This window comes from Phycodurus eques, chromosome 12 (assembly GCF_024500275.1).
Source record: "Phycodurus eques isolate BA_2022a chromosome 12, UOR_Pequ_1.1, whole genome shotgun sequence".
In the NCBI taxonomy this organism is placed as follows: domain Eukaryota; kingdom Metazoa; phylum Chordata; class Actinopteri; order Syngnathiformes; family Syngnathidae; genus Phycodurus; species Phycodurus eques.
This window is the reverse complement of record NC_084536.1, coordinates 26,155,095-26,180,561: the sequence shown is the minus strand read 5'-3', so window position 1 is coordinate 26,180,561 and position 25,467 is coordinate 26,155,095. Positions and strand designations below refer to the sequence as shown.

The following is a 25,467-nucleotide window of genomic DNA, read 5'->3' as shown; positions in this document are numbered from 1 at the left end:
CAGTAAAGACTTCGGACGTTCCGCGGCCATGTGCTTCACGGAGACCTGGCTTTGCGACGCTGTACCCGATGGCGCCGTCATGCTTCCCGGCTTCAACATTCATCGAGCGACATGGAATCATCTGGGAAAACAAAGGGCGGCGGGATATGCCTCCATATCAACGAAAAATGGTGAACGGACGTCACGGTGCTCAGCACAAACTGCAGCCCGCATTTGGAGTCGCTATTCTTAAACTGTAAACCATTCTACTCGCCACGTGAGTTTGCATCGTTCATACTGGCTGGAGTCTATATTACGCCTCAAACTAACACAAACACCGCATTGCTAACGCTCGCCGAACAAGTCAACGAAATTGAAAAAAAACACCCGTGTCACCCCTCATTATTCTCGGGGACTTTAACAAAGCTAAACTCAACCACGAACTCCCTAAATACAAGCAGCACATCGACTGTCCTACCAGGGAAAATAATACTTTAGACCACTGCTACACTACGGTAAAAAACGCATACCGTGCTATACCTCGTGCAGCCCTGGGCTCGTCTGATCACTGCTTAATTCACTTAATACCGACGTACAGGCAAGAACTTAAATGTGCGAAGCCTACAGTGAAAACAGTCAAAAAGTGGACCAATGAAGCCAAGATGGAACTTCAAAGCTGTTTAGACTGCACAGACTGGAGTGTCTTTGAAAATTCAGCTGGCAGCCTGGATGAATATACGGACACTGTCACATCCTATATCAGTTTCTGTGAAGAGGTTTGTGGACCAAAAAAATCATTTCGCACATTCAACAACAGAAGCCGTGGTTCACTGCTAAACTTAAGCAGCTTCGCCAAGCTAAGGAGGACGCATACCAGAGCGGGGACAGGGCCCTGTATAATCGAGCTAGAAACCAGCTTACTAAAGAAATTAACATTGCAAAGAGGATCTATGCAGCAAAGTTGGAAAAACAGTTTAGCGCAAACGACTCTAAATCAGTCTGGCATGCATTCCAATCGCTGACTAATTACAAGCGACGATCCCCCCAAGCTGAGAACAATAACACACTAGCCAACGACTTGAATACCTTCTATTGCAGATTTGAAAAGGACAGTTTCACTCCACACACCCACCCGGCCGCACCCGCGACCACAACCACACCTCTGACTTCTGTGTTAACCATCCATGAACAGGATGTGAGACGCATCTTCAAACAACAGAAGATGCCTCAAAGTCTGCGCGGACCAGCTCGCTCCAGTCTTCACTCAGATCTTCAACAGATCTTTGGAAATGTGCGAAGTTCCATCCTGTTTCAAATGCTCCACCATCATTCCAGTCCCCAAGAAACCTGCAATCTCTGGTCTGAATGACTACAGGCCTGTCGCTTTGACATCTGTGGTCATGAAGTCCTTTGAACGTCTCATGCTGGACCACCTCAAGAGTGTCACAGGTCCCCTGCTGGACCCCCTGCAGTTTGCCTACCAAGCGAACAGGTCTGGGGATGATGCAGTCAACATGGGACTGCACTTCATCCTAGAACACCTCGACAGTGCCGGGACCTATGCGAGGATCCTGTTCGTGGACTTCAGCTCAGCGTTCAACACCATCATCCCTGAACTCCTTTCAACCAAGCTTCTCCAGCTCAGCGTCTCACCTGCCATCTGCCAGTGGATTTACAGCTTCCTGACGGGCAGGACACAGCAGGTCAGGCTGGGGGAGGCCACCTCATCCACACGCAGCATCAGCACTGGGGCGCCCCAAGGTTGTGTCCTCTCTCCGCTGCTCTTCTCTCTCTACACGAACGACTGCACCACAGCGAACCCGACTGTCAAACTCCTGACCTTTGCAGATGACAATACTGTCATCGGCCTCAAGGACGGTGACGAGTCTGCATATCGACAGGAAGCGAAGCGGCTGGAGCTGTGGTGCGGCCGACACAACCTGGAGCTGAACACGCTCAAGACTGTAGAGATGATCGTGGACTTCAGGAGGCATCATTCGCCACAGCTGCCCCTCACGTTGTCCAGCTGCCTTGTGTCAACAGTCGAGACCTTCAAGTTCCTGGGAATTACAATCTCTCAGGACCTGAAGTGGGCGACCAACATCAACTCCGTCCTCAAAAAGGCCCAGCAGAGGATGTACTTCCTGCGGCTTCTGAGAAAGCACGGCCTGCCACCGGAGCTGCTGAAACAGTTCTACACAGCGGTCATCGAATCAGTCCTGTGTTCTTCCATCACAGTCTGGTTTGGTGCTGCTACAAAAAAGGACAAACTCCGACTGCAACGGACAATCAAAACTGCTGAAAGGATTGTCGGTACCCCCCTACCCACCATTGAGGACTTGCACGCTGCCAGAACTAAGACAAGGGCGTGCAAAATCCTCTCGGACCGTCTGCACCCCGGTCACCAGCTCTTCCAGCTCCTTCCCTCAGGTAGGCGCTACCGATCAATGCAAACTAGAACTAGTAGACATTCCAGCAGCTTCTTCCCTCTTGCGATCAACTTCTTAAACACCTAACCTATAATTCCATTACAATAAGCTGGCAATTTTTTGAGTTGAGTTCGTTGTCACATTTCTGTGGGGCCAATTATGTATTACTCGTACACTCACTGTAGTTGTCTCGCCATGCTGCACTATTTGCATATACTGGCCACTCATGCCAGAGTAGCATCTGCTCCATTTGCACACTGATTGAGGAGTATCTGTAACATTTGCACAACCAACATTGTCCCAGATGATCGCACTACTCGTCACTTTAAACCGCATACACTCCTTGAAGTCTTAGCGCCCTTTGCACAATGGTCATTGCACCGGACTATTGCAATATTAGTCATTCGAACTGCTCTAAGTGCTAGAGGACTCTGCATCTTTTTGCACAATTGTTTTTTGTCAATGTCTTTATGTCTCCAAAGTGTTCTGTAAATTGACTGTTGTACTAGAGCGGCTCCATCTACCGGAGACAAATTCCTTGTGTGTTTTGGACATACTTGGCAAATAAAGATGATTCTGATTCTGATATTACATTATTTAAACATAGATGAATGAAGTGTGAGTTACTTTACTGTTGCTGCATTTAATCCAATTACTATACTGAAGTAGGATATTACAATATTTAAAAATTTCCATGTTCAACAACTAACTAGTGTTGGTGCTTTTGTTAGTTTAAATTTTTTTTCTACACAAATAACAGCATATACATGACTATTGCTCAATTTAAACCACTTTTCTACCGTACGATCTTACATTATTTAAACATAACAGATGAAGTTTATTTAAATAAAGGTGGTCAGCAGCGCCTCATCCCCACTATAGACCGTGTTGATGGTGCACTGCGGCATCATCAAAGACGGTGACGGGTCTGCGTATCGACAGGAAGCGGAGCGGCTGGAGCTGTGGTGCGGCCGACACAACCTGGAGCTGAACACGCTCAAGACTGTAGAGATGATCGTGAACTTCAGGAGGCATCCTTCGCCACTGATGCCCCTCACGCTGTCCAACTGCCTTGTGTCAACCGTCGAGACCTTCAAGTTCCTGGAACTTACAGTCTCTCAGGACCTGAAGTGGGAGTTCAACATCAACTGAGGATGTCCTGTGGCTTCTGAGGAAGCACGGCCTGCCACAGGAGCTGCTGAGGCAGTTCTACACTGCGGTCATCGAATCAGTCCTGTGTTCTTCCATCACAGTCTGGTTTGGTGCTGCTATAAAAAAGGACAAACTCCGACAGCAACGGACAATCGAAACTGCTGAAAAGATTGTCGGTACCCCCCTACCCACCCTTGAGGACTTGCACACTGCCAGTCACAACAAAGTGTGCATGCCACACAGCTGTTCCCATTAAATGTAGTGCACATGTGTACACCCGAGTGGAATAGATCATGCCACGTGAACAGTTGACTAGAGATTTTCAATCGGAAAGACAAAAAGTCTCCATGTAAACCCGGCTACTGTATGGTTGGCAGAGATGTCAAAAGTACTGGTATTCAGTACTTACAGTGCCATGAAAAAGTATTGGTAATGTGTAATCGTGTAATGTTATTATCAGACTAATATAACCCAAGTGAACTTAAAATGCTGTTCTTAAATGGTGAGTTCATTTATTAAGGAAAAAAAACTACTCAAAATTACCTGGCGCTGTGTGAAAAGGTAATTCAAACCCTTGTTAAACCATGAATTAATTGTGACTAATCACAATTTTTGGTTCATTTTCACTCATCACACCCAAGCCTGACTACCTCCAGACCTGTTGAATCAAGAAATCACTTAAATAGAATCTGTCCCGACAAAATCAAGTCAGTCAAAATATCTCAAAAAGCTGCAACAAAATGACGCGATTAGAAGAAATTCCAAAACAGTCGAGAAATAAAGTAATTGACAAGTATCAGTCTGGAAAGGGTTGCATAAGTGTGAAAGTTCCGTCCGAACTTCCGCTGGATCTTTATCTAAACCTGCCTCCTATACTAACATTGTCATTAACGATCAGAGGACTATATTTTTTCAGTTAAAGATGTTTTAATGCCAGAAGAGTTGATACACAGGGAGACAGAATGCATAGCAGCTGGAGAGTGTCTGTCGTCCCCTAGTTCATTCCCTCCTCCCTGGGTGACAGCCCTTTGCTGTGTACTCTAACTGCTGTGCTGATCCTGTGCAGTTCACTGCAGCTCTCGCTCTCTCTCTCAACAATTCAGTACTAGATTTATTGTTCCCAGTCTTTGCACATGTTCTCAGCACATCTATCCATCCATCCATTTTCTGAAGCACTTTTCCTCACTAGAGTCGTGGGTGTGCCGGCACCGATTTCAGTTGACTTCGGGCGAGAGGCGGGGTACACGCTGAACTGTTGGCCAGCCAAATGCAGGGCACATAAACCACCATTCCCTCTCACATTCACACCTACGGACAATTTAGCGTCTTCAATCAACTTACCATGCATGTTTTTGGAAAGTGGGAGGAAACCGGAGGCACGGGGAGAGCAAGCAAACTCCACATAGGCCCTCAGACCTGTGAGGCAGATGTGCCAACCAGTCGGCCACGGTGCCCCATCTTCAAACATATTTAATGTATTTAGGAACAAAACAAGGATTTATGTTTTGGGGCACTTTTAAGGCAGCTCACCTTGTCAAGCATGTGATCTCTCTCTTCTTCCACAGCAGAACACCATGCTGTCATATCGTTCTTTGTCTTTTGAGTCACTGTGACCACAGTCACATGAGAGCTTGGAGCCTCAGGAAACAGGTATTTCAGATCTGTTTATCAGAAAATTTAAGAGAAATCTGTGACTACCACATCCAATTACACATGCTGTAGTCAACCTTTCACAAAATAGTAGACTGATGGTCATCTCCAAGTGTGGGATACCAGGACATGACCAGAGGTCAAGGTAAACAGGAAGAAATCACTTCAACATTTTCCTCGCTTCAAGAGCGGTATTGACGCACATTTCAGAACCACTGGAGTGACAAGCAATTCATCAGTGATTCTATTGAGTTCAAACCAAAGTTGGTATTAGAACTAGGGAAAATACCTGACAAACTAAATGTTATTACAATAAAATGTTGTAGAGCCTCAACTTGTGTTTTTAGTGTAATGTCAGTGAATTACCTTGCTTTAGTTTTTCAGGGCATGACTGGATGAGACACTCCACAGATTCTTTATTTATTTCTTTATTGGTATTGTGATTTGTGGTTGGGTCATCCTGCACATACATGAATGCAAACAAGTACACACACAGAATCAGATTTGTAAATTTAAATTGCAAACCAAAAAACAAGACTATCAAACAAAACGTTTTGAATTGCAACAAAAAATAAGACATTGAGACATATAATCTAACTCGAGCAAAAACAAACAAAAAAATTATATTACTTGCAATGAAAATATTTTTTGCTTGCGATGATAATCTTTGCGTGTGCGCTTCCAGACTTTTTGCTCACGTTCCAATCTCTGCGCGTGCACTCCCTGCTTTAGAACTCCAGTTCCAATCCCTGGGCATGCGCTGCCTGATTTTTTTTGCATTTTCTTTTGGGCACAAACCTCTTGGCTGGGTGGATTTAAAATAATTTGTCCTCATTGGCTAATTTGTTTTGAGTGATGACAAATCCCCCCAGATGGGATTTTTTTTTTTTCCGTGTCATACTGAGCAGAGCCAGAGACAAGCATAAGAAAATAAGAATAATTAAATTTTTGATCAACTTAAGGAAGTCTAAGTATCTATCATATACGTTGTCAATGTTGTACTAGAAAGAAATGATCTTTTAAATTATGCTAGTAACGTTAGAAGCGCACAGCCACAGTTTTTCAACAATTTAGCAGCTAATAATCTTTAGTTATATTGCGAACAGCTACTATACTGACTCGTCCGTACTGAATACATATGGCCATTTGCCACATTTCTTTATCATCTCATGATGACATGAGAATTATGTTACTAAATAAACACTTATAACCAGCACGGCTTAAAGATGGAATTAACATAAAAGAGAACAAATCCTAAATAACTTTTAGGATTTCCTGCAAGAGCTTGATTATATATTATCTACTTTTAAAGTTAGCCATTATTTCTTACAATGTGTTAACAAAAAGAAAATAATTACAGATAATGATTTCCTTTTGATAATCCATCCATTTTCTTTACCGCTTATCCTCACTAGGGTCACGGGCTGCTGGAGCCTATCCCAGCTATCGTCGGGCGGGAGGCAGGGTACACCCTGAACCGATCGCCAGCCAATCGCAGGGCACGTAGAATCAAACAACCATTCAAAATCAGAATCATCTTTATTTGCCAAGTATGTCCAAAACACACAAGGAATTTGTCTCCGGTAGTTGGAGCCGCTCTAGTACAACAGACAGTCAATTTACAGAACACTTTGGGGACATCAAGACATTGACAAAAAACAATTGTGCAAAAAGATGCAGAGTCCTCTAGCACTTAGAGCAGTTCGAATGACTAATGACTAATATTGCAGTAGTCCGGTGCAATGACCATTGTGCAAAGGGCGCTGAGACTTCAAGGAGTGTATGCGGTTTAAAGTGACGAGTAGTGCGATCATCTGGGACAATGTTGGTTGTGCAAATGTTACAGATACTCCTCAATCAGTGTGCAAATGGAGCAGATGCTACTCTGGCATGAGTGGCCAGTATATGCAAATAGTGCAGCATGGCGAGACAACTACAGTGAGTGTACGAGTAATACATAATTGGCCCCACAGAAATGTGACAACGAACTCAAGTCAAAAAAAAAAATTCCAGCTTGTTGTAATGGAATTATAGGTTAGGTGTTTAAGAAGTTGATCGCAAGAGGGAAGAAGCTGTTGGAATGTCTACTAGTTCTAGTTTGCATTGATCGGTAGCGCCTACCTGAGGGAAGGAGCTGGAAGAGCTGGTTACCGGGGTGCGGAGGGTCCTAGAGGATTTTGCACGCCCTTGTCTTAGTTCTGGCAGCGTGCAAGTACTCAATGGTGGGTAGGGGGGTACCGACAATCCTTTCAGCAGTTTTGATTGTCCGTTGCAGTCGGAGTTTGTCCTTTTTTGTAGCAGCACCAAACCAGACTGTGATGGAAGAACACAGGACTGATTCGATGACCGCTGTGTAGAACTGTCTCAGCAGCTCCGGTGGCAGGCCGTGCTTTCTCAGAAGCCGCAGGAAGTACATCCTCTGCTGGGCCTTTTGAGGACGGAGTTGATGTTGGTCGCCCACTTCAGGTCCTGAGAGATTGTAATTCCCAGGAACTTGAAGGTCTCGACGGTTGACACAAGGCAGCTGGACAACGTGATGGACAGCTGTGGCGAAGGATGCCTCCAGAAGTCCACGATCATCTCTACCTTCTTGAGCGTGTTCAGCTCCAGGTTGTGTCGGCCGCACCGCAGCTCCAACCGCTCCGCTTCCTGTCGATATGCAGACTCGTCACCGTCCTTGATTAGGCCGATGACAGTGGTGTCATGTGCAAACTTCAGGAGTTTGACAGTCGGGTTCGCTGAGGTGCAGTCGTTCGTGTAGAGAGAGAAGAGCAGCGGAGAGAGGACACAACCTTGGGGCGCCCCAGTGCTGATCCTGCGTGTGGATGAGGTGGCCTCCCCCAGCCTGACCTGCTGTGTCCTGCCCGTCAGAAAGCTGTAAATCCACTGGCAGATGGCAGGTGAGACGCTGAGCTGGAGAAGCTTGGTTGAAAGGAGTTCAGGGATGATGGTGTTGAACGCTGAGCTGAAGTCCACGAACAGGATCCTCGCGTAGGTCCCGGCACTGTCGAGGTGTTCTAGGATGAAGTGTAGTCCCATGTTGACTGCATCATCCGCAGACCTGTTCGCTTGGTAGGCAAACTGCAGGGGGTCCAGCAGGGGACCTGTGACACTCTTGAGGTGGTCCAGCACGAGACGTTCAAAGGACTTCATGACCACAGATGTCAAAGCGACAGGCCTGTAGTCATTCAGACCAGAGATTGCAGGTTTCTTGGGGACTGGAATGATGGTGGAGCATTTGAAACAGGATGGAACTTCGCACATTTCCAAAGATCTGTTAATCTTCTGTTGTTTGAAGATGCGTCTCACATCCTGTTCATGGATGGTTAACGCAGAAGTCAGAGGTGTGGTTGTGGTCGCTGGTGCGGCCGGGTGGGTGTGTGGTGTGAAACTGTCCTTTTCAAATCTGCAGTAGAAGGTATTCAAGTCGTTGGCTAGTGTGCTGTTGTTCTCAGCTTGGGGGGGATCGTCGCTTGTAATTAGTCAGCGATTGGAATGCATGCAAGACTGATTTAGAGTCGTTTGCGCTAAACTGTTTTTCCAACTTTGCTGCATAGATCCTCTTTGCAATGTTAATTTCTTTAGTAAACTGGTTTCTAGCTCGATTATACAGGGCCCTGTCCCCGCTCTGGTATGCGTCCTCCTTAGCTTGGCAAAGCTGCTTAAGTTTAGCAGTGAACCACGGCTTGTTGTTGAATATGCGAAATGATTTTGTTGGTACACAAACCTCTTCACAGAAACTGATATAGGATGCGACAGTGTCCGTATATTCATCCAGGCTGCCATCTGAATTTTCAAAAGACACTCCAGTCTGTACAGTCTAAACAGCTTTGAAGTTCCATCTTGGCTTCATTGGTCCACTTTTTGACTGTTTTCACTGTAGGCTTCGCACATTTAAGTTCTTGCCTGTACGTCGGTATTAAGTGAATTAAGCAGTGATCGGACGAGCCCAGGGCTGCACGAGGTATAGCACGGTATGCGTTTTTTACCGTAGTGTAGCAGTTGTCTAAAGTATTATTTTCCCTGGTAGGACAGTCAATGTGCTGCTTGTATTTAGGGAGTTCGTGGTTGAGTTTAGCTTTGTTAAAGTCCCCGAGAATAATGAGGGGTGAGTCCGGGTGTTTTTTTTCAATTTCGTTGACTTGTTCGGCGAGCGTTAGCAATGCGGCGTTCGTGTTAGCTTGAGGCGTAATATAGACTCCAGCCAGTATGAACGACACTCCAGGACAGAAAGTTATGAATGGTCAGTGGCTGCGAAACGCCATTGCCGGCCTGCTCAGTTGCTACCTTTTGCCTCGTTTGACATTTTGGGTTTTCCATGTTCAGTGGAGCAACTGTCAGAATTGTCTTTATCTTAACTGAAGCGCTGTGATATATTGTACTGTACTTACGAAAAATTCGTTGATAAGCAGTCCAGACATACATTTCTCAGGGCTCGATGGGGTCGGCAGCAGATCAGGGACCATCTTTTTGATCAGTCTTGTCTTTTGTTCCGAACCCTGCAAATGACATTCAAACCCCATATTACCGGGCATAAAGTAGAGCTGGTCCTTGACACCAAAAGGTTCCTTGTTTTCATCATGCCGTAATGTAAGTGGTCCTGAAACAGAAGGCAACCACAACTGTACTGAAACAGATACTGTCACTCACAAAAGAACAGTGCTTTTAGCCTGGTCTCGACATTTGGGATCCTCAGATACTGAACAAAAAGCACCATTCTAAAACAGAGGTATAATGGGCTTTTAATTCTCTTACTGTTAAATAATGGATTTTAAAATGTGAAAAAGAATGACTCAAAAAACATGCCATACCATTTATGGAAGTGGCCATTGCCACAGAGCCATCGGATCCACTTGTAGCAAAGCCCATGGTGCTGGCAATATGCTGTACCAAAGCATTAAGCCCGGGGAGATAAGTTGCCAGCCTGCTTCTGCTGTACAACACCTGATCAAGTAATCATACATATTTTATGTTAGTCTCAAACACACATATTGAAAACACAAGGGGTCCTATTGAAAAGAAATAGGCATAACAAATGCTGTGTATTTCAGATAAACAGGTCAAGCATAAGCCACAGCACTTTTATAAACAATCACAATGGAATTGAAATAAAACAAGATGATGATTAGACGTTACTTTAATTGAAACAAATTCCATTTGGCAAGATACAGTATGAGCAACTCCTTTGCTGTTTGACATCTTTCTGAAGGATGAAGGCTCTCCTGATCAGTTGTGTTGCATATGTATTGTTAATGAAATAGGCAGACAAAATGTTTCTAGAGACTTGAGTGCTGCTGACATCACGTCATTAATCACTGAAAGTTAATGAGCAAGTCTCAGAAGACGCTATGCAAGCTAAAGCCATTACCTCCACTGAGTTTGACATTGGGCTGAACGATTGATCAAATTCTACCTGAAATCAAATCACAAAGGCAGCGATTAAAAAAAAAAAAAAAAAAATTGAAATGTAATCAAAAAAAATAACGCTCACCTGACATGCGAGTGGTTGCGGCGGATAGGTGTGTGCACGCAAATTGTCTACCATATGGTTTGTAATTGTATGGTTATGTTAGATTTCCCTCTCGCCACTACTTAGGGGTAGTTCAGTTGAGTTTTTCCTCAGAATGTTGAGACTCCCTTTGGGCTCAGCAGACGAGCTCGCCAACTTTCACATGCGGGAGTCGAGCAGCCACGAGTCCCTCGCTATCTATCGGTAAAGAGATGCGAGCAGGATGGAGAAGCTATGTGCAGCCCGCGGCGGGCAAGCTCCCAGTGCTTTTTGTACTGACCGAATTCAGTCAGTACACTACCAAGTACCAATTCACGTAAAATCAAGGTACGCATCCAGAGGAGCTAGCAGGGTGGAAGCAGACTGGTCCAAGCGGGACTGCTTCACACCAGAAGCTGTCCAGCCACACAGCGCAGAGGGGAGCTTTGTTCGAATGAAGCTAGCTTTCGGCTAAAGAGTGGCGAGGCAGTTAGCAGCAGACAGCTAAAGGCTGTTTAACTACTGTTTCAGGGTCGCAGTGTTTGAAAATCGAGCAAGCTGAGTGTAAAGAATTGGTTTAAAGTCCAGCATTCATATGAGACAATCTTAAGTAAATCGATAAACCTCGATACAAAACAGTGGCGCTAGCGGTCCCTACAAATTTTATCTTGTACTGTATAACATTCTGTTTGTGCATAGTGAAAAGCTTGGATTTTGAATATGGATGACTTATCAAAATACTTTGTAATACAATTAAAGTGCATCTTCGTTCCTTCTGCATTTCATTGCAAAGAAGTGAGCTTCAACTCTTTGAATTTCTGTAATATATTGTATTATTTACACTTTATTATTTGTAAAATATTATATCTTTATTGTACAGGGGTGCCTTGAGATACAAGTTTAATTCGTTCAGTAACCATGTGCTTATCTCAAAACACGAGAACATATTTACCCATTAAACTGAATGGAAATGCAATTCATCTTTTCCAGTCCCCGCAAAAAAAAAAACAGCAAAATCTTTTTTTTAAAAACACAAGTAGCAGTATATTGTAAAATACAAACATACATAATGGAAGAGGATTTAAAGATACTAACTGGTTTTGCAAGGCGTAATCAAACCATCTGATGTGGAGGGCAACGAGTATGTGCGACTAGCTATGCCACTGTGCCCAGCCAGCGACGGTCAGTCCAAATAACCAAACAATAACAGCATAGCAGTGGATCACTTGGCTTGTGCTTTGATGAAGGAGGCAGCTAGCTCACTCGTCAGCAAGCTAACTGCAGGATGGACGCAGAAGGGTAATTGACACTTCAAATGGCTGATATAATTAGATATTCTTAGAAAAAATCAAATGCTTCAAGCTGTATATTGCCACTACCAGTTGGAGTTTATTTCATCCATCCATTTTCTGAGCCGCTTATCCTCACTAGGGTCGCGGGCATGCTGGAGCCTATCCCAGCTGTCATCGGGCAGGAGGCGGGGTACACCCTGAACTGGTTGCCAGCCAATCGCAGGGCACATAAAAACAGACAACCATTCGCACTCACATGCACACCTACGGGCAATTTAGAGTCTCCAATTTATGCATGTTTTTTGGGATGTGGGAGGAAACCGGAGTGCCCGGAGAAAACCCACGCAGGCACGGGGAGAACATGCAAACTCCACACAGGCGGGGCCGAGGATTGAACCCGGGTCCTCAGAACTGTGAGGCTGACGCTCTAACCAGTCGGCGACCGTGCCGTGAGTTTATTTCAGAACTAACTATATAATGAGTAGGGTTGTTTTCGGTTGGTACGTGTATTTGAAACAACCGCATCAAGCAAACGATGGAAAACACCACAACCAGCCACACAGGCTCACAATTAACATAACACTAAAATAACATAAAGCAACACCAGCCGGGTGTTTCAAACAATTTTAAGATGTGGACTGGAGATCTTTTACACCGGAGAAGTTACTGAGATACAGTGGTGTGCAAAAGTGTTTGACCACTTCCTGATTTGTCACACTTAAATATTTCCTATCTTCAGACAAATTTAAATATGTCAAAGAACAGATTTAAACACAAAATGCAGTTTTTGAATGAAGGCTTTTATTATTAAAAGAGAGGGGGGAAAAATCCAAATCTACATGGCGCTGTGTGAAAAAATGATTGTTCCCCCTCCATATTAAAAAATAACTGTGGGTCTTTTGTGACCTCTTGGATGAGTTGTCACTGTGCTCTTGGGGTAATATTGGTCGGCTGGCCACTCCTGGGAAGGTTCATCACTGTTCCATGTTTTCTCCATGTGAGGATAATGGCTCTCACTGTGGTTCACTGGAGTCCCAAAGCAATAGTACCAAAGAAATGGCTTTGTAACCTTTCCCACACTGATAGATCTCGGTTACTTTCTTTCTCATTTCTTCCGGAATTTCTTTAGATCTGGGCATGTCGTCTAGCTTTTGAGGATCTTTTGCTCTACAGTACTTCACTTTGTGAGGCAGGTCCTATTTAAGTGGTTTCTTGATTGAGAACAGGTGTGGTAGTATCACGTCTGGGTGTGGCTAGAGAAATTGTACTCGGGTATGATAAAGCAGTTTTGTTTTAACAGGATGGCAATCAGTTTTTCACACAGGGTCATGTAGGTTTCGATGTTTTTTTTCTCCCTAAATAATAAAAAAAAAAACATTTAAAAAGTGCATTTTGTGTCTACTTGTGTTGTCTTTGAATAATATTTAAAATTGTTTGCTGATGGGAAACAAAGTGTGACAAATATGCAAAATAATAAGAAATCAGGAAGAGGGCAAACACTTTCACACCACTGTACATCTGCAGAAGACGCGAGACATTGATGTTGAGGATTCACGCAAAAGCAGATTGGCTCGTAAAACCTTATGAAAGAAGAACTGAATGTCATGTGGGGCTAATGTTCTTCCTGTGTGTTTTTACACATAGCCTTACTGTTGAGTGCAAGTGTCCTAATTAAAATACATGTAAAACAAAAGTTTTTGGAACATGGCCAGATGAAAGAGACAGACGGACTGATCACAGAGCACGAAAAGGCGGGGCACGGGGGTCGAGCGCGTACGTGTGTGGGGAGAGAGAGAGAAACACGGCACATTTAAAGGCACAAGTATCAGAATCAGAATCAGAATCAACTTTATTTGCCAAGTATGTCCAAAACACACAAGGAATTTGTCTCCGGTAGTTGGAGCCGCTCTAGTACAACAGACAGTCAATTTACAGAACACTTTGGGGACATCAAGACATTGACTAAAAAACAATTGTGCAAAAAGATGCAGAGTCCTCTAGCACTTAGAGCAGTTCGAACGACTAATATTGCAATAGTCCGGTGCAATGACCATTGTGCAAAGGGCGCTGAGACTTCAAGGAGTGTATGCGGTTTAAAGTGACGAGTCGTGCGATCATCTGGGACAATTGTCGGTTGTGAAAATGTTACAGATACTCCTCAATCAGTGTGCAAATGGAGAAGATGCTACTCTGGCATGAGTGGGCAGTATATGCAAATAGTGCAGCATGGCGAGACAACTACAGTGAGTGCACGACTAATACATAATTGGCCCCACAGAAATGTGACAACAAACTCAAGTCAAAAAATTGCCAGCTTGTTGTAATGGAATTATAGGTTAGGTGTTTAAGAAGTTGATCGCAAGAGGGAAGAAGCTGTTGGAATGTCTACTAGTTCTAGTTTGCGTTGATCGGTAGCGCCTACCTGAGGGAAGGAGCTGGAAGAGCCGGTGACCGGGGTGCAGACGGTCCGAGAGGATTTTGCACGCCCTTGTCTTAGTTCTGGCAGCGTGCAAGTCCTCAATGGTGGGTAGGGGGGTACCGACAATCCTTTCAGCAGGTTTGATTGTCTGTTGCAGTCGGAGTTTGTCCTTTTTTGTAGCAGCACCAAACCAGACTGTGATGGAAGAACACAGGACTGATTCGATGACCGCTGTGTAGAACTGTCTCAGCAGCTCCGATGGCAGGCTGTGCTTTCTCAGAAGCCGCAGGAAGTACATCCTCTGCTGGGCCTTTTTGAGGACGGAGTTGATGTTGTTCGCCCACTTCAGGTCCTGAGAGATTGTAATTCCCAGGAACTTGAAGGTCTCGACGGTTGACACAAGGCAGCTGGACAACGTGAGGGGCAGCTGTGGCGAAGGATGCCTCCTGAAGTCCACGATCATCTCTACCGTCTTGAGCGTGTTCAGCTCCAGGTTGTATCGGCCGCACCACAGCTCCAGCCGCTCCGCTTCCTGTCGATATGCAGACTCGTCACCGTCCTTGATGAGGCCGATGACAGTGGTGTCATCTGCAAACTTCAGGAGCTTGACAGTCGGGTTCGCTGAGGTGCAGTCGTTCGTGTAGAGAGAAAGAAGAGCAGCGGAGAGAGGACACAACCTTGGGGCGCCCCAGTGCTGATGCTGCGTGTGGATGAGGTGGCCTCCCCCAGCCTGACCTGCTGTGTCCTGCCCGTCAGAAAGCTGTAAATCCACTGGCAGATGGCAGGTGAGACGCTGAGCTGGAGAAGCTTGGTTGAAAGGAGTTCAGGGATGATGGTGTTGAACACTGAGCTGAAGTCCACGAACAGGATCCTCGCGTAGGTCCCTGCACTGTCGAGGTGTTCTAGGATGAAGTGCAGTCCCATGTTGACTGCATCATCCGCAGACCTGTTCGCTTGGTAGGCAAACTGCAGGGGGTCCAGCAGGGGACCTGTGACACTCTTGAGGTGGTCCAGCACGAGACGTTCAAAGGACTTCATGACCACAGATGTCAAAGCGACAGGCCTGTAGTCATTCAGATCAGAGATTGCAGGTTTCTTGGGGACTGGAATGATGGTGGAGCGTTTGAAACAGGATGGAACTTCGCACATTTCCAAAGATCTGTTAAAGATCTGAGTGAAGACTGGAGCGAGCTGGTCCGCGCAGACTTTGAGGCAGGATGGGGACACATGGTCCGGGCCTGTCGCTTTGTTAATCTTCTGTTGTTTGAAGATGCGTCTCACATCTTGTTCATGGATGGTTAACGCAGAAGTCAGAGGTGTGGTTGTGGTCGCGGGTGCGGCCGGGTGGGTGTGTGGAGTGAAACTGTCCTTTTCAAATCTGCAATAGAAGGTATTCAAGTCGTTGGCTAGTGTGCTATTGTTCTCAGCTTGGGGGGATCGTCGCTTGTAATTAGTCAGCGATTGGAATGCACGCCAGACTGATTTAGAGTCGTTCGCGCTAAACTGTTTTTCCAACTTTGCTGCATAGATCCTCTTTGCAATGTTAATTTCTTTAGTCAGCTGGTTTCTAGCTCGATTATACAGGGCCCTGTCCCCGCTCTGATATGCGTCTTCCTTAGCTTGGCGAAGCTGCTTAAGTTTAGCAGTGAACCACGGCTTGTTGTTGTTGAATGTCCGAAATGATTTTGTTGGTACACAAACCTCTTCACAGAAACTGATATAGGATGTGACAGTGTCCGTATGTTCATCCAGGCTGCCAGCTGAATTTTCAAAGACACTCCAGTCTGTGCAGTCTAAACAGCTTTGAAGTTCCATCTTGGCTTCATTGGTCCACTTTTTGACTGTTTTCACTGTAGGCTTCGCACATTTAAGTTCTTGCTTGTACGTCGGCATTAAGTGAATTAAGCAGTGATCAGATGAGCCCAGGGCTGCACGAGGTATAGCACGGTATGCGTTTTGTACCGTAGTGTAGCAGTGGTCTAAAGTATTATTTTCCCTGGTAGGACAGTCGATGTGCTGCTTGTATTTAGGGAGTTCGTGGTTGAGTTTAGCTTTGTTAAAGTCCCCGAGAATAATGAGGGGTGAGTCAGGGTGGTTTTTTTTCAATTTCGTTGACTTGTTCGGCGAGCGTTAGCAATGCGGCGTTCGTGTTAGCTTGCGGTGTAATATAGACTCCAGCCAGTATAAACGATGCAAACTCACGTGGCGAGTAAAATGGTTTACAGTTCAAAAACAGCGACTCCAAACGCGGGCTGCAGTGTGTGCTGAGCACCGTGACGTCCGTACACCATTTTTCGTTCATATGGAGGCATATCCCGCCGCCCTTCGTTTTCCCCGATGATTCCATGTCGCGGTCCGCTCGATGAATGTTGAAGCCGGGAAGCGTGACGGCGCCATCGGGTACAGCGTCGCAAAGCCAGGTCTCCGTGAAGCACATGACCGCGGAACGTCCGAAGTCTTTACTGGTCTTTAACAGAAGATGAAGCTCGTCCATTTTGTTGGGTCGGGAGCGTACATTCGCGAGGTGGATCGACGGGAACGCCAATCTGTGACCTCTCTTGCGGAGTTTCACCTGAATGCCGGCTCGTTTTCCTCTGTGGCGCCGCTTCCGCATCCATGCGCCGAAAACCGCGGGCGCCGCTCCGGTGAGTAACTTGGGGAAAAAACTGAGCGGATTTTCGAAAGTTGGTGACAGAAAGTCCGGAGTAGCCTCCTTGATGGTTAGCAGGTCTCCCCTTGTGTAAGTGAGTCGTGTAAGGTCTCCAAAGACGGACGAAAAACACAAAAACAAAGACAATACTAGAGAGCGCGTTACCGAGGCGACCACACTGGTAGGCGCCATCTTGCAGGATGCATGCAAATGAAACTTCACTGTGTGTGTGGGTGGGAGTGTGTGTGCTTGTCAGATGGTTTGATTACGCCTTGCAAAACCAGTTAGTATCTTTAAATCCTCTTCCATTATGTATGTTTGTATTTTACAATATACTGCTACTTGTGTTTTAAAAAAAAAGATTTTGCTGTTTTTTTTTTGCGGGGACTGGAAAAGATGAATTGCATTTCCATTCAGTTTAATGGGTAAATATGTTCTCGTGTTTTGAGATAAGCACATGGTTACTGAACGAATTAAACTTGTATCTCAAGGCACCCCTGTACAATAAAGATATATATTTTACAAATAATAAAGTGTAAATAATACAATATATTACAGAAATTCAAAGAGTTGAAGCTCACTTCTTTGCAATGAAATGCAGAAGGAACGAAGATGCACTTTAATTGTATTACAAAGTATTTTGATAAGTCATCCATATTCAAAATCCAAGCTTTTCACTATGCACAAACACAATGATATACAGTACAAGATAAAATTCGACCCCCGTGCCCCGCCTTTTCGTGCTCTGTGATCAGTCCGTCTGTCTCTTTCATCTGGCCATGTTCCAAAAACTTTTGTTTTACATGTATTTTAATTAGGACACTTGCACTCAACAGTAAGGCTATGTGTAAAAACACACAGGAAGAACATTAGCCCCACATGACATTCAGTTCTTCTTTCATAAGGTTTTACGAGCCAATCTGCTTTTGCGTGAATCCTCAACATCAATGTCTCGCGTCTTCTGCAGATGTACAGTGGTGTGAAAGTGTTTGCCCTCTTCCTGATTTCTTATTATTTTGCATATTTGTCACACTTTGTTTCCCATCAGCAAACAATTTTAAATATTATTCAAAGACAACACAAGTAGACACAAAATGCACTTTTTAAATGTTTTTTTTTTTTATTATTTAGGGAGAAAAAAAACATCGAAACCTACATGACCCTGTGTGAAAAACTGATTGCCATCCTGTTAAAACAAAACTGCTTTATCATACCCGAGTACAATTTCTCTAGCCACACCCAGACGTGATACTACCACACCTGTTCTCAATCAAGAAACCACTTAAATAGGACCTGCCTCACAAAGTGAAGTACTGTAGAGCAAAAGATCCTCAAAAGCTAGACGACATGCCCAGATCTAAAGAAATTCCGGAAGAAATGAGAAAGAAAGTAACCGAGATCTATCAGTGTGGGAAAGGTTACAAAGCCATTTCTTTGGTACTATTGCTTTGGGACTCCAGTGAACCACAGTGAGAGCCATTATCCTCACATGGAGAAAACATGGAACAGTGATGAACCTTCCCAGGAGTGGCCAGCCGACCAATATTACCCCAAGAGCACAGTGACAACTCATCCAAGAGGTCACAAAAGACCCACAGTTATTTTTTAATATGGGGGGGGAACAATCATTTTTTCACACAGCGCCATGTAGATTTGGATTTTTCCCCCCTCTCTTTTAATAATAAAAGCCTTCATTCAAAAACTGCATTTTGTGTTTAAATCTGTTCTTTGACATATTTAAATTTGTCTGAAGATAGGAAATATTTAAGTGTGACAAATCAGGAAGTGGTCAAACACTTTTGCACACCACTGTATCTCAGTAACTTCTCCGGTGTAAAAGATCTCCAGTCCACATCTTAAAATTGTTTGAAACACCCGGCTGGTGTTGCTTTATGTTATTTTAGTGTTATGTTAATTGTGAGCCTGTGTGGCTGGTTGTGGTGTTTTCCATCGTTTGCTTGATGCGGTTGTTTCAAATACACGTACCAACCGAAAACAACCCTACTCATTATATAGTTAGTTCTGAAATAAACTCACGGCACAGTCGCCGACTGGTTAGAGCGTCAGCCTCACAGTTCTGAGGACCCGGGTTCAATCCTCGGCCCCGCCTGTGTGGAGTTTGCATGTTCTCCCCGTGCCTGCGTGGTTTTCTCCGGGCACTCCGGTTTCCTCCCACATCCCAAAAAACATGCATAAATTGGAGACTCTAAATTGCCCGTAGGTGTGCATGTGAGTGCGAATGGTTGTCTGTTTTTATGTGCCCTGCGATTGGCTGGCAACCAGTTCAGGGTGTACCCCGCCTCCTGCCCGATAACAGCTGGGATAGGCTCCAGCATGCCCGCGACCCTAGTGAGGATAAGCGGCTCAGAAAATGGATGGATGAAATAAACTCCAACTGGTAGTGGCAATATACAGCTTGAAGCATTTGATTTTTTCTAAGAATATCTAATTATATCAGCCATTTGAAGTGTCAATTACCCTTCTGCGTCCATCCTGCAGTTAGCTTGCTGACGAGTGAGCTAGCTGCCTCCTTCATCAAAGCACAAGCCAAGTGATCCACTGCTATGCTGTTATTGTTTGGTTATTTGGACTGACCGTCGCTGGCTGGGCACAGTGGCATAGCTAGTCGCACATACTCGTTGCCCTCCACATCAGATGGTTTGATTACGCCTTGCAAAACCAGTTAGTATCTTTAAATCCTCTTCCATTATGTATGTTTGTATTTTACAATATACTGCTACTTGTGTTTTTAAAAAAAAGATTTTGCTGTTTTTTTTTTGCGGGGACTGGAAAAGATGAATTGCATTTCCATTCAGTTTAATGGGTAAATATGTTCTCGTGTTTTGAGATAAGCACATGGTTACTGAACGAATTAAACTTGTATCTCAAGGCACCCCTGTACAATAAAGATATAATATTTTACAAATAATAAAGTGTAAATAATACAATATATTACAGAAATTCAAAGAGTTGAAGCTCACTTCTTTGCAATGAAATGCAGAAGGAACGAAGATGCACTTTAATTGTATTACAAAGTATTTTGATAAGTCATCCATATTCAAAATCCAAGCTTTTCACTATGCACAAACAGAATGTTATACAGTACAAGATAAAATTTGTAGGGACCGCTAGCGCCACTGTTTTGTATCGAGGTTTATCGATTTACTTAAGATTGTCTCATATGAATGCTGGACTTTAAACCAATTCTTTACACTCAGCTTGCTCGATTTTCAAACACTGCGACCCTGAAACAGTAGTTAAACAGCCTTTAGCTGTCTGCTGCTAACTGCCTCGCCACTCTTTAGCCGAAAGCTAGCTTCATTCGAACAAAGCTCCCCTCTGCGCTGTGTGGCTGGACAGCTTCTGGTGTGAAGCAGTCCCGCTTGGACCAGTCTGCTTCTACCCTGCTAGCTCCTCTGGATGCGTACCTTGATTTTACGTGAATTGGTACTTGGTAGTGTACTGACTGAATTCGGTCAGTACAAAAAGCACTGGGAGCTTGCCCGCCGCGGGCTGCACATAGCTTCTCCATCCTGCTCGCATCCGTACACCATTTTTCGTTGATATGGAGGCATTGTACTTTAGTTCAAATTTGACAAAGGGTGAGTATTGTACTCCATGTCATTGAGGCCACTTGGTTCTACTTTTGAAATGTTACGATTATCTGACAGCTTATCTAAAATATCTGACATATAACCCAAGTGAACTTCCATCCATCCATTTTCTGTACCGCTTATCCTCACTAGGGTGATGGGCGGGCGTGCTGGAGCCTATCCCAGCTATTTTCGGGCGAGAGGCAGGGTACACCCTGAAATGGTCGCCAGCCAATTGCAAGGCCCATAGAAACAAACAAACATTTGCACTCACATTCACACCTACTGGCAATATAGAGTCTTTAATCAATCTACCACATGTTTTTGGGATGTGGGAAGAAACCGGAGTACCCTGAGAAAACCCACGCAGGCACGGGTAGAACATGCAAACTCCACACAGGCGAGGCCTGGATTTGAACCCCGGTCTTCAGAACTGTGAGGCCGATGTGCTAACAAGTCATCCACCGTGCCGCCCCAACGTGAATTTAAAATGCTGTTTTCAAATGGTGATTTCATTTATTCAGGGGGGAAAAAAATTCAGTTACCTCACCCTGTGTGAAAAAAACTAATTACCCACCCCCCCTTGTTAAAACTTGAATTCATTGTGGCTAATCACAATTTTTGGTTAATTTTCACTCATCACACCCAAGCCAGAGTACCTCCAGACCTGTTCAATCAAGAAATCACTTAAACAGAATCTGTCCCAACAAAATCAAGACAAGAGAAAACATCTAAAAAAAAAAAAAAAAAAAAAACGCAATAAAATGATACAATCCAAAGAAATTCCAGAACAGTCGAGAAATAACGTAAACAATAAGGAAAAGACTGGGCAAAAATGGCACTGTTGACCAAAAAGAAAATAAAGGGTAGTCTTACTTTTGAATGATTCCTAAGATGGCAGCACGGTGTGCATTTGGTTACCACACCTGCCTCACAGTTCTTGGGAACCGGGTTCAAATCCGGCCTGGCCTGTGTGGAGTTTGCATGTTCTCCCCGTGACTGCGTGGATTTTCTCCAGGTACTCCAGTTTCTTCCCACATCCCAAAAACATGCACTGTAGGTTAATAGAGGACTCTAAATTGCCAACAGGTGTGAATGTGAGTGCGAATGGTTGTTTGTTTATATGTGCTCTGCGATTGGCTGGCAACCAGTTCAGGGTGTACCCCACCTCTCGCCTGAAGTTAGCTGGGATAGGCTCCAGCATGCCCGCAACCCGAGTGAGGATAAGCGGTACAGAAAATGAATAAATGGACGCTTGAATTAAACACAACTCTCGTGATGGTGGTGGTGTCAAACAATTCTATGAAGCTAGTTATTTAATCGCAACAAATATTCAACATGTTTTGGGGGTCCCTGCTTCTCTGCGTCTTCTCACTCTCATCTTAGTGGTCCCCAAGGTGTGAAAACCATTGAAGACCCCTGATATACTGTAAACCACTGTTTCTCAACAACAGGTCTGGTGCTTACCAGGAGTGTTTTAATGGATGCTGAAAGGTTTATTTCTCTGAGATGGTACAAACAGAGCCATATGGACATAGTGTCAACTGTACAACCCCAATTCCAATGAAGTTGGGACGTTGTGTTAAACATAAATAAAAACAGAATACAATGATTTGCAAATCATGTTCAACCTATATTTATTTGAATACACTACAAAGACAAGATATTTAATGTTCAAACTGATAAACTATTGTTTTTAGCAAATAATCATTAACTTTATGGCTGCAACATGTCCCAAAAAAGATGGGACAGGGTCATGTTGTGTTACATCACCTTTTCTTTTAAGAACATTCAATAAACGTTCGGGAACTGAGGTAAGTAAAAGAGTGGCACTCTTTTACTACGAAGCCACGCTGTTGTAACACGTGCAGAACGTGGTTTGGCATTGTCTTGCTGAAATAAGCAGGGACGTCCATGAAAAAGACATTGCTTGGTTGGCAGCATATGTTTCTCCAAAACCTGTATGTACCTTTCAGCATTAATGAGATGTAAGTTACCCATGCCATTGGCAATAACACAGCCACATGGCATCACAGATGCTGGGTTTTGAACTTTGCGTCCATAACTGTCCGGATGGTTCTATTCCTTTTTGGCCCAGAGGTCCACAATTTCCAAAAATAATTTGAAATGTGGACACAGAACACTTGTCCACTTTGCATCAGTCCATCTTAGATGAGCTCGGACCCAAAGTAGCCACCGGCGTTTCTGGGTGTTGTTGATAAATGATTTTTGCTTTGCATATTAGAGTTTCAAGTTGCACTTACGGATGTAGCTCCGGACTGTATTTACTGACATTGGTTTTCTGAAGTGTTCCTGAGCCCATGTGGTGATATCCTTTCACGTTGATGTCGGTTTTTGATGCAGTGGCGCCTGAGGGATCGAAGGTCACAGGCATTCAATGTTGGTTTTCAGCCTTGCCGCTTACATGCAGTGATTTCTCCAGATTCTCTGAACCTTTTGATGATATTATGGACCGTAGATGATGAAATCCCTAAATTCCTTGCAATTGTATGTTGAGGAACATTGCCCTTAAACTGTTCGACTATTTTCTCACGCACTTGTTCACAAAGAGGTGAACCTCGCCCCATCTTTGCTTGTGAATGACTGAGCAATTCACGGAAGCTCCTTTTATACTCAATCATGGCACCCACATGTTCCTAATGAGCCTGTTCACCTGTGGGATGCTCCAAACAGGTGTTTGATGAGCATTCCTCAACTTTCTCAGTCTTTCTTGCCACCTGTCACAGCATTTGTGGAACGTGTTGCAATTCTAAGTTAATGATTATTTGCTAAAAATAATAAAGTTTATCAGTTTGAACATTAAATAACTTTGTAGTGTATTCAATTAAATATAGATCGAACAGGATTTCCAAATCATTGTAGTCTATTTTTATTTTTGTTTAACACAACGTCCCAACTTCATTGGAATTGGGGTTGTAGAATAAACATTTGTGTGTGGGTGTGTTGCCACAGGTGAAGTGTCTCGTGTTCAAGAGCGCTAGGGTATAATGGAAACACCTCAGCAATGCTGAGGCACCATAGGGCCCTCCATCAAGACAACATGCAAGGTGGTTCACTGCTCTGGTAAGCTATTTTGAGTGCAATGGAAATACACATTATACTTTGTCCCTGTCTGTGAAAATTGTATGTGTACTTTACATATGAAATAAATAAATAAAAGTTATTTGAACTGTCTGTCGTTAAGCTGTACGCGTCAAGTAAATATTTAGTTTTTTTTGTCCAGGAGAGACTGATAACACTGGAGCATTAATTGCTGTGGTTGTGGAAGACTGCTTGCCGTTCTCCATTGTAGAGGTGAGTGGGTTTTAAAAAAAGGTGTTAAATCATGGAACCCATTTTATGTTCACCCTACCCGCCAGGTGTGAATTTAAATCAATTACAAGTATTTCTTCTATTGCTTTTATGTTCATCTTTTTAGGCCCTGAAAGAAATATAATGATTCCAGGGAGAAGGCAAAAGCCACTGTGAGTACATCATCTGCTGTGAGCTTAACATCCGACATGTGGACCTCCATAAACACTGAAGCATTCCTCGCCGTCACTGCCCATTTTCTTTATGAAAACACCGAGATGAAATCTGTTGTGCTGGGTGTTACACACTTCTCGGCATCACACACTGCATTGAATTTGGCTGCTGTGAAAAAAGACCTTCTACAGTGGGGCATCAGTGACAAGTTCACGTGCCTAGTCACAGACGGAGCTGCCAATATGGCTGCGCGTGCGAAAGAGATGGTAGTTAAGCATGCCAACTGCGTGGCACATACATTAAATTTGATTGCCAAAAAAAAGCACTCTGTGTGAATGAAGAGCTATCAGAAATAAGACACAAAACCAGGAAGATTGTTGGGTACTTCAAGAGCAGCACTACAGCAAAGGTAATTTCTTCTTCATCTTTGTCTCTCCATCACACTCATCTGTATGTACGCATAATAATAACAATAATAATAATTTTGCTTGTAGGAGACACTTTGGCAGGTTCAAAGGCAAATGGGTCGGCCTACGCTGAAGCTAATCCAGGAAGTGGAAACACAATGCGATAGTTCCTACAAATGCTGCAGAGATAGTTTGATGAAAGGGAGCCAGTTGCTGCTGCCCTGGTTGGCTTGAGTCTCCTCCCAGCAGCTCAACATCATTTCTGATTCATTGAAGGTTCTGGCACCATTAAATGATGCGACAACTGAGTTGTCAGAGGAAAGTGTGCGTCGTGGTCTCAGGTCAAACCAATGCCGACCATGCTTCATGCTGCACGAGAAGAAGAAATGATAAATATGTCCACTCCAGAGGAAATCACATTAGTGAGATGTCTGAGATTGCAAATCGAACAGTTTTTCTCTTCATTGTTTTTTCAAAGAATCTTGTCACTAAACACCATGTTGGATCCCAGATTTAAAAAACTTGGTTTTCTCAGTCCACATAATTCTGCAGAGGCAGAGAGAAGACTTACATCGGAAAGTGCTTCAACTATAAGACGCACTTCTCCGTCAGTATCAACTATAAGACGCAGTTCTCCGTCAGTATCAGCTTCAACATCAGCATCAACGTCAACATCAGCTTCAACATCAGCATCAATTTCAGCATCAACTTCAGCTCCAGCATCATCTGAACTTCACAGCCACAAACACGTATGTGTCTACGTGGTACATTAATGTTTTGTGTTGTATATAGTGGCTTTTTCTCTCTCAGGACGCAAACTGCGGCAGCGCTTGGACAAATCCACACAAAATAGTAAAACTCCATCTACATCTGTGACAGTGAAATGCTACAATTGAAGTTCAGAAATACTTGGCAGAACCAA

The 25,467-nt window shown here is 44.1% G+C and overlaps 1 protein-coding gene across 5 annotated transcripts in view; it reads right to left on the bottom strand.

The window, feature by feature from the left end:
• Positions 1-25,467, bottom strand: part of mmadhcb (metabolism of cobalamin associated Db) — a 47,114-nt gene that overhangs the window by 9,354 nt on the left and 12,293 nt on the right. For 2 of the 5 annotated variants that reach the window (XM_061691691.1, XM_061691695.1), the window contains exons 1-5: positions 10,579-10,612; positions 10,022-10,154; positions 9,602-9,810; positions 5,577-5,670; positions 5,091-5,221 (exon numbers count right to left, since the gene is read on the bottom strand). In XM_061691691.1, the coding sequence (XP_061547675.1) occupies positions 5,091-5,221; positions 5,577-5,670; positions 9,602-9,810; positions 10,022-10,154; positions 10,579-10,596 (585 nt within the window). In that variant the 5' untranslated portion in view covers positions 10,597-10,612. Of the gene's footprint in view, positions 1-45; positions 122-5,090; positions 5,222-5,576; positions 5,671-9,601; positions 9,811-10,021; positions 10,155-10,578; positions 10,613-25,467 lie in introns of those variants that run through there. The other 3 variants (XM_061691693.1, XM_061691692.1, XM_061691696.1) reach the window with 2 other exon arrangements.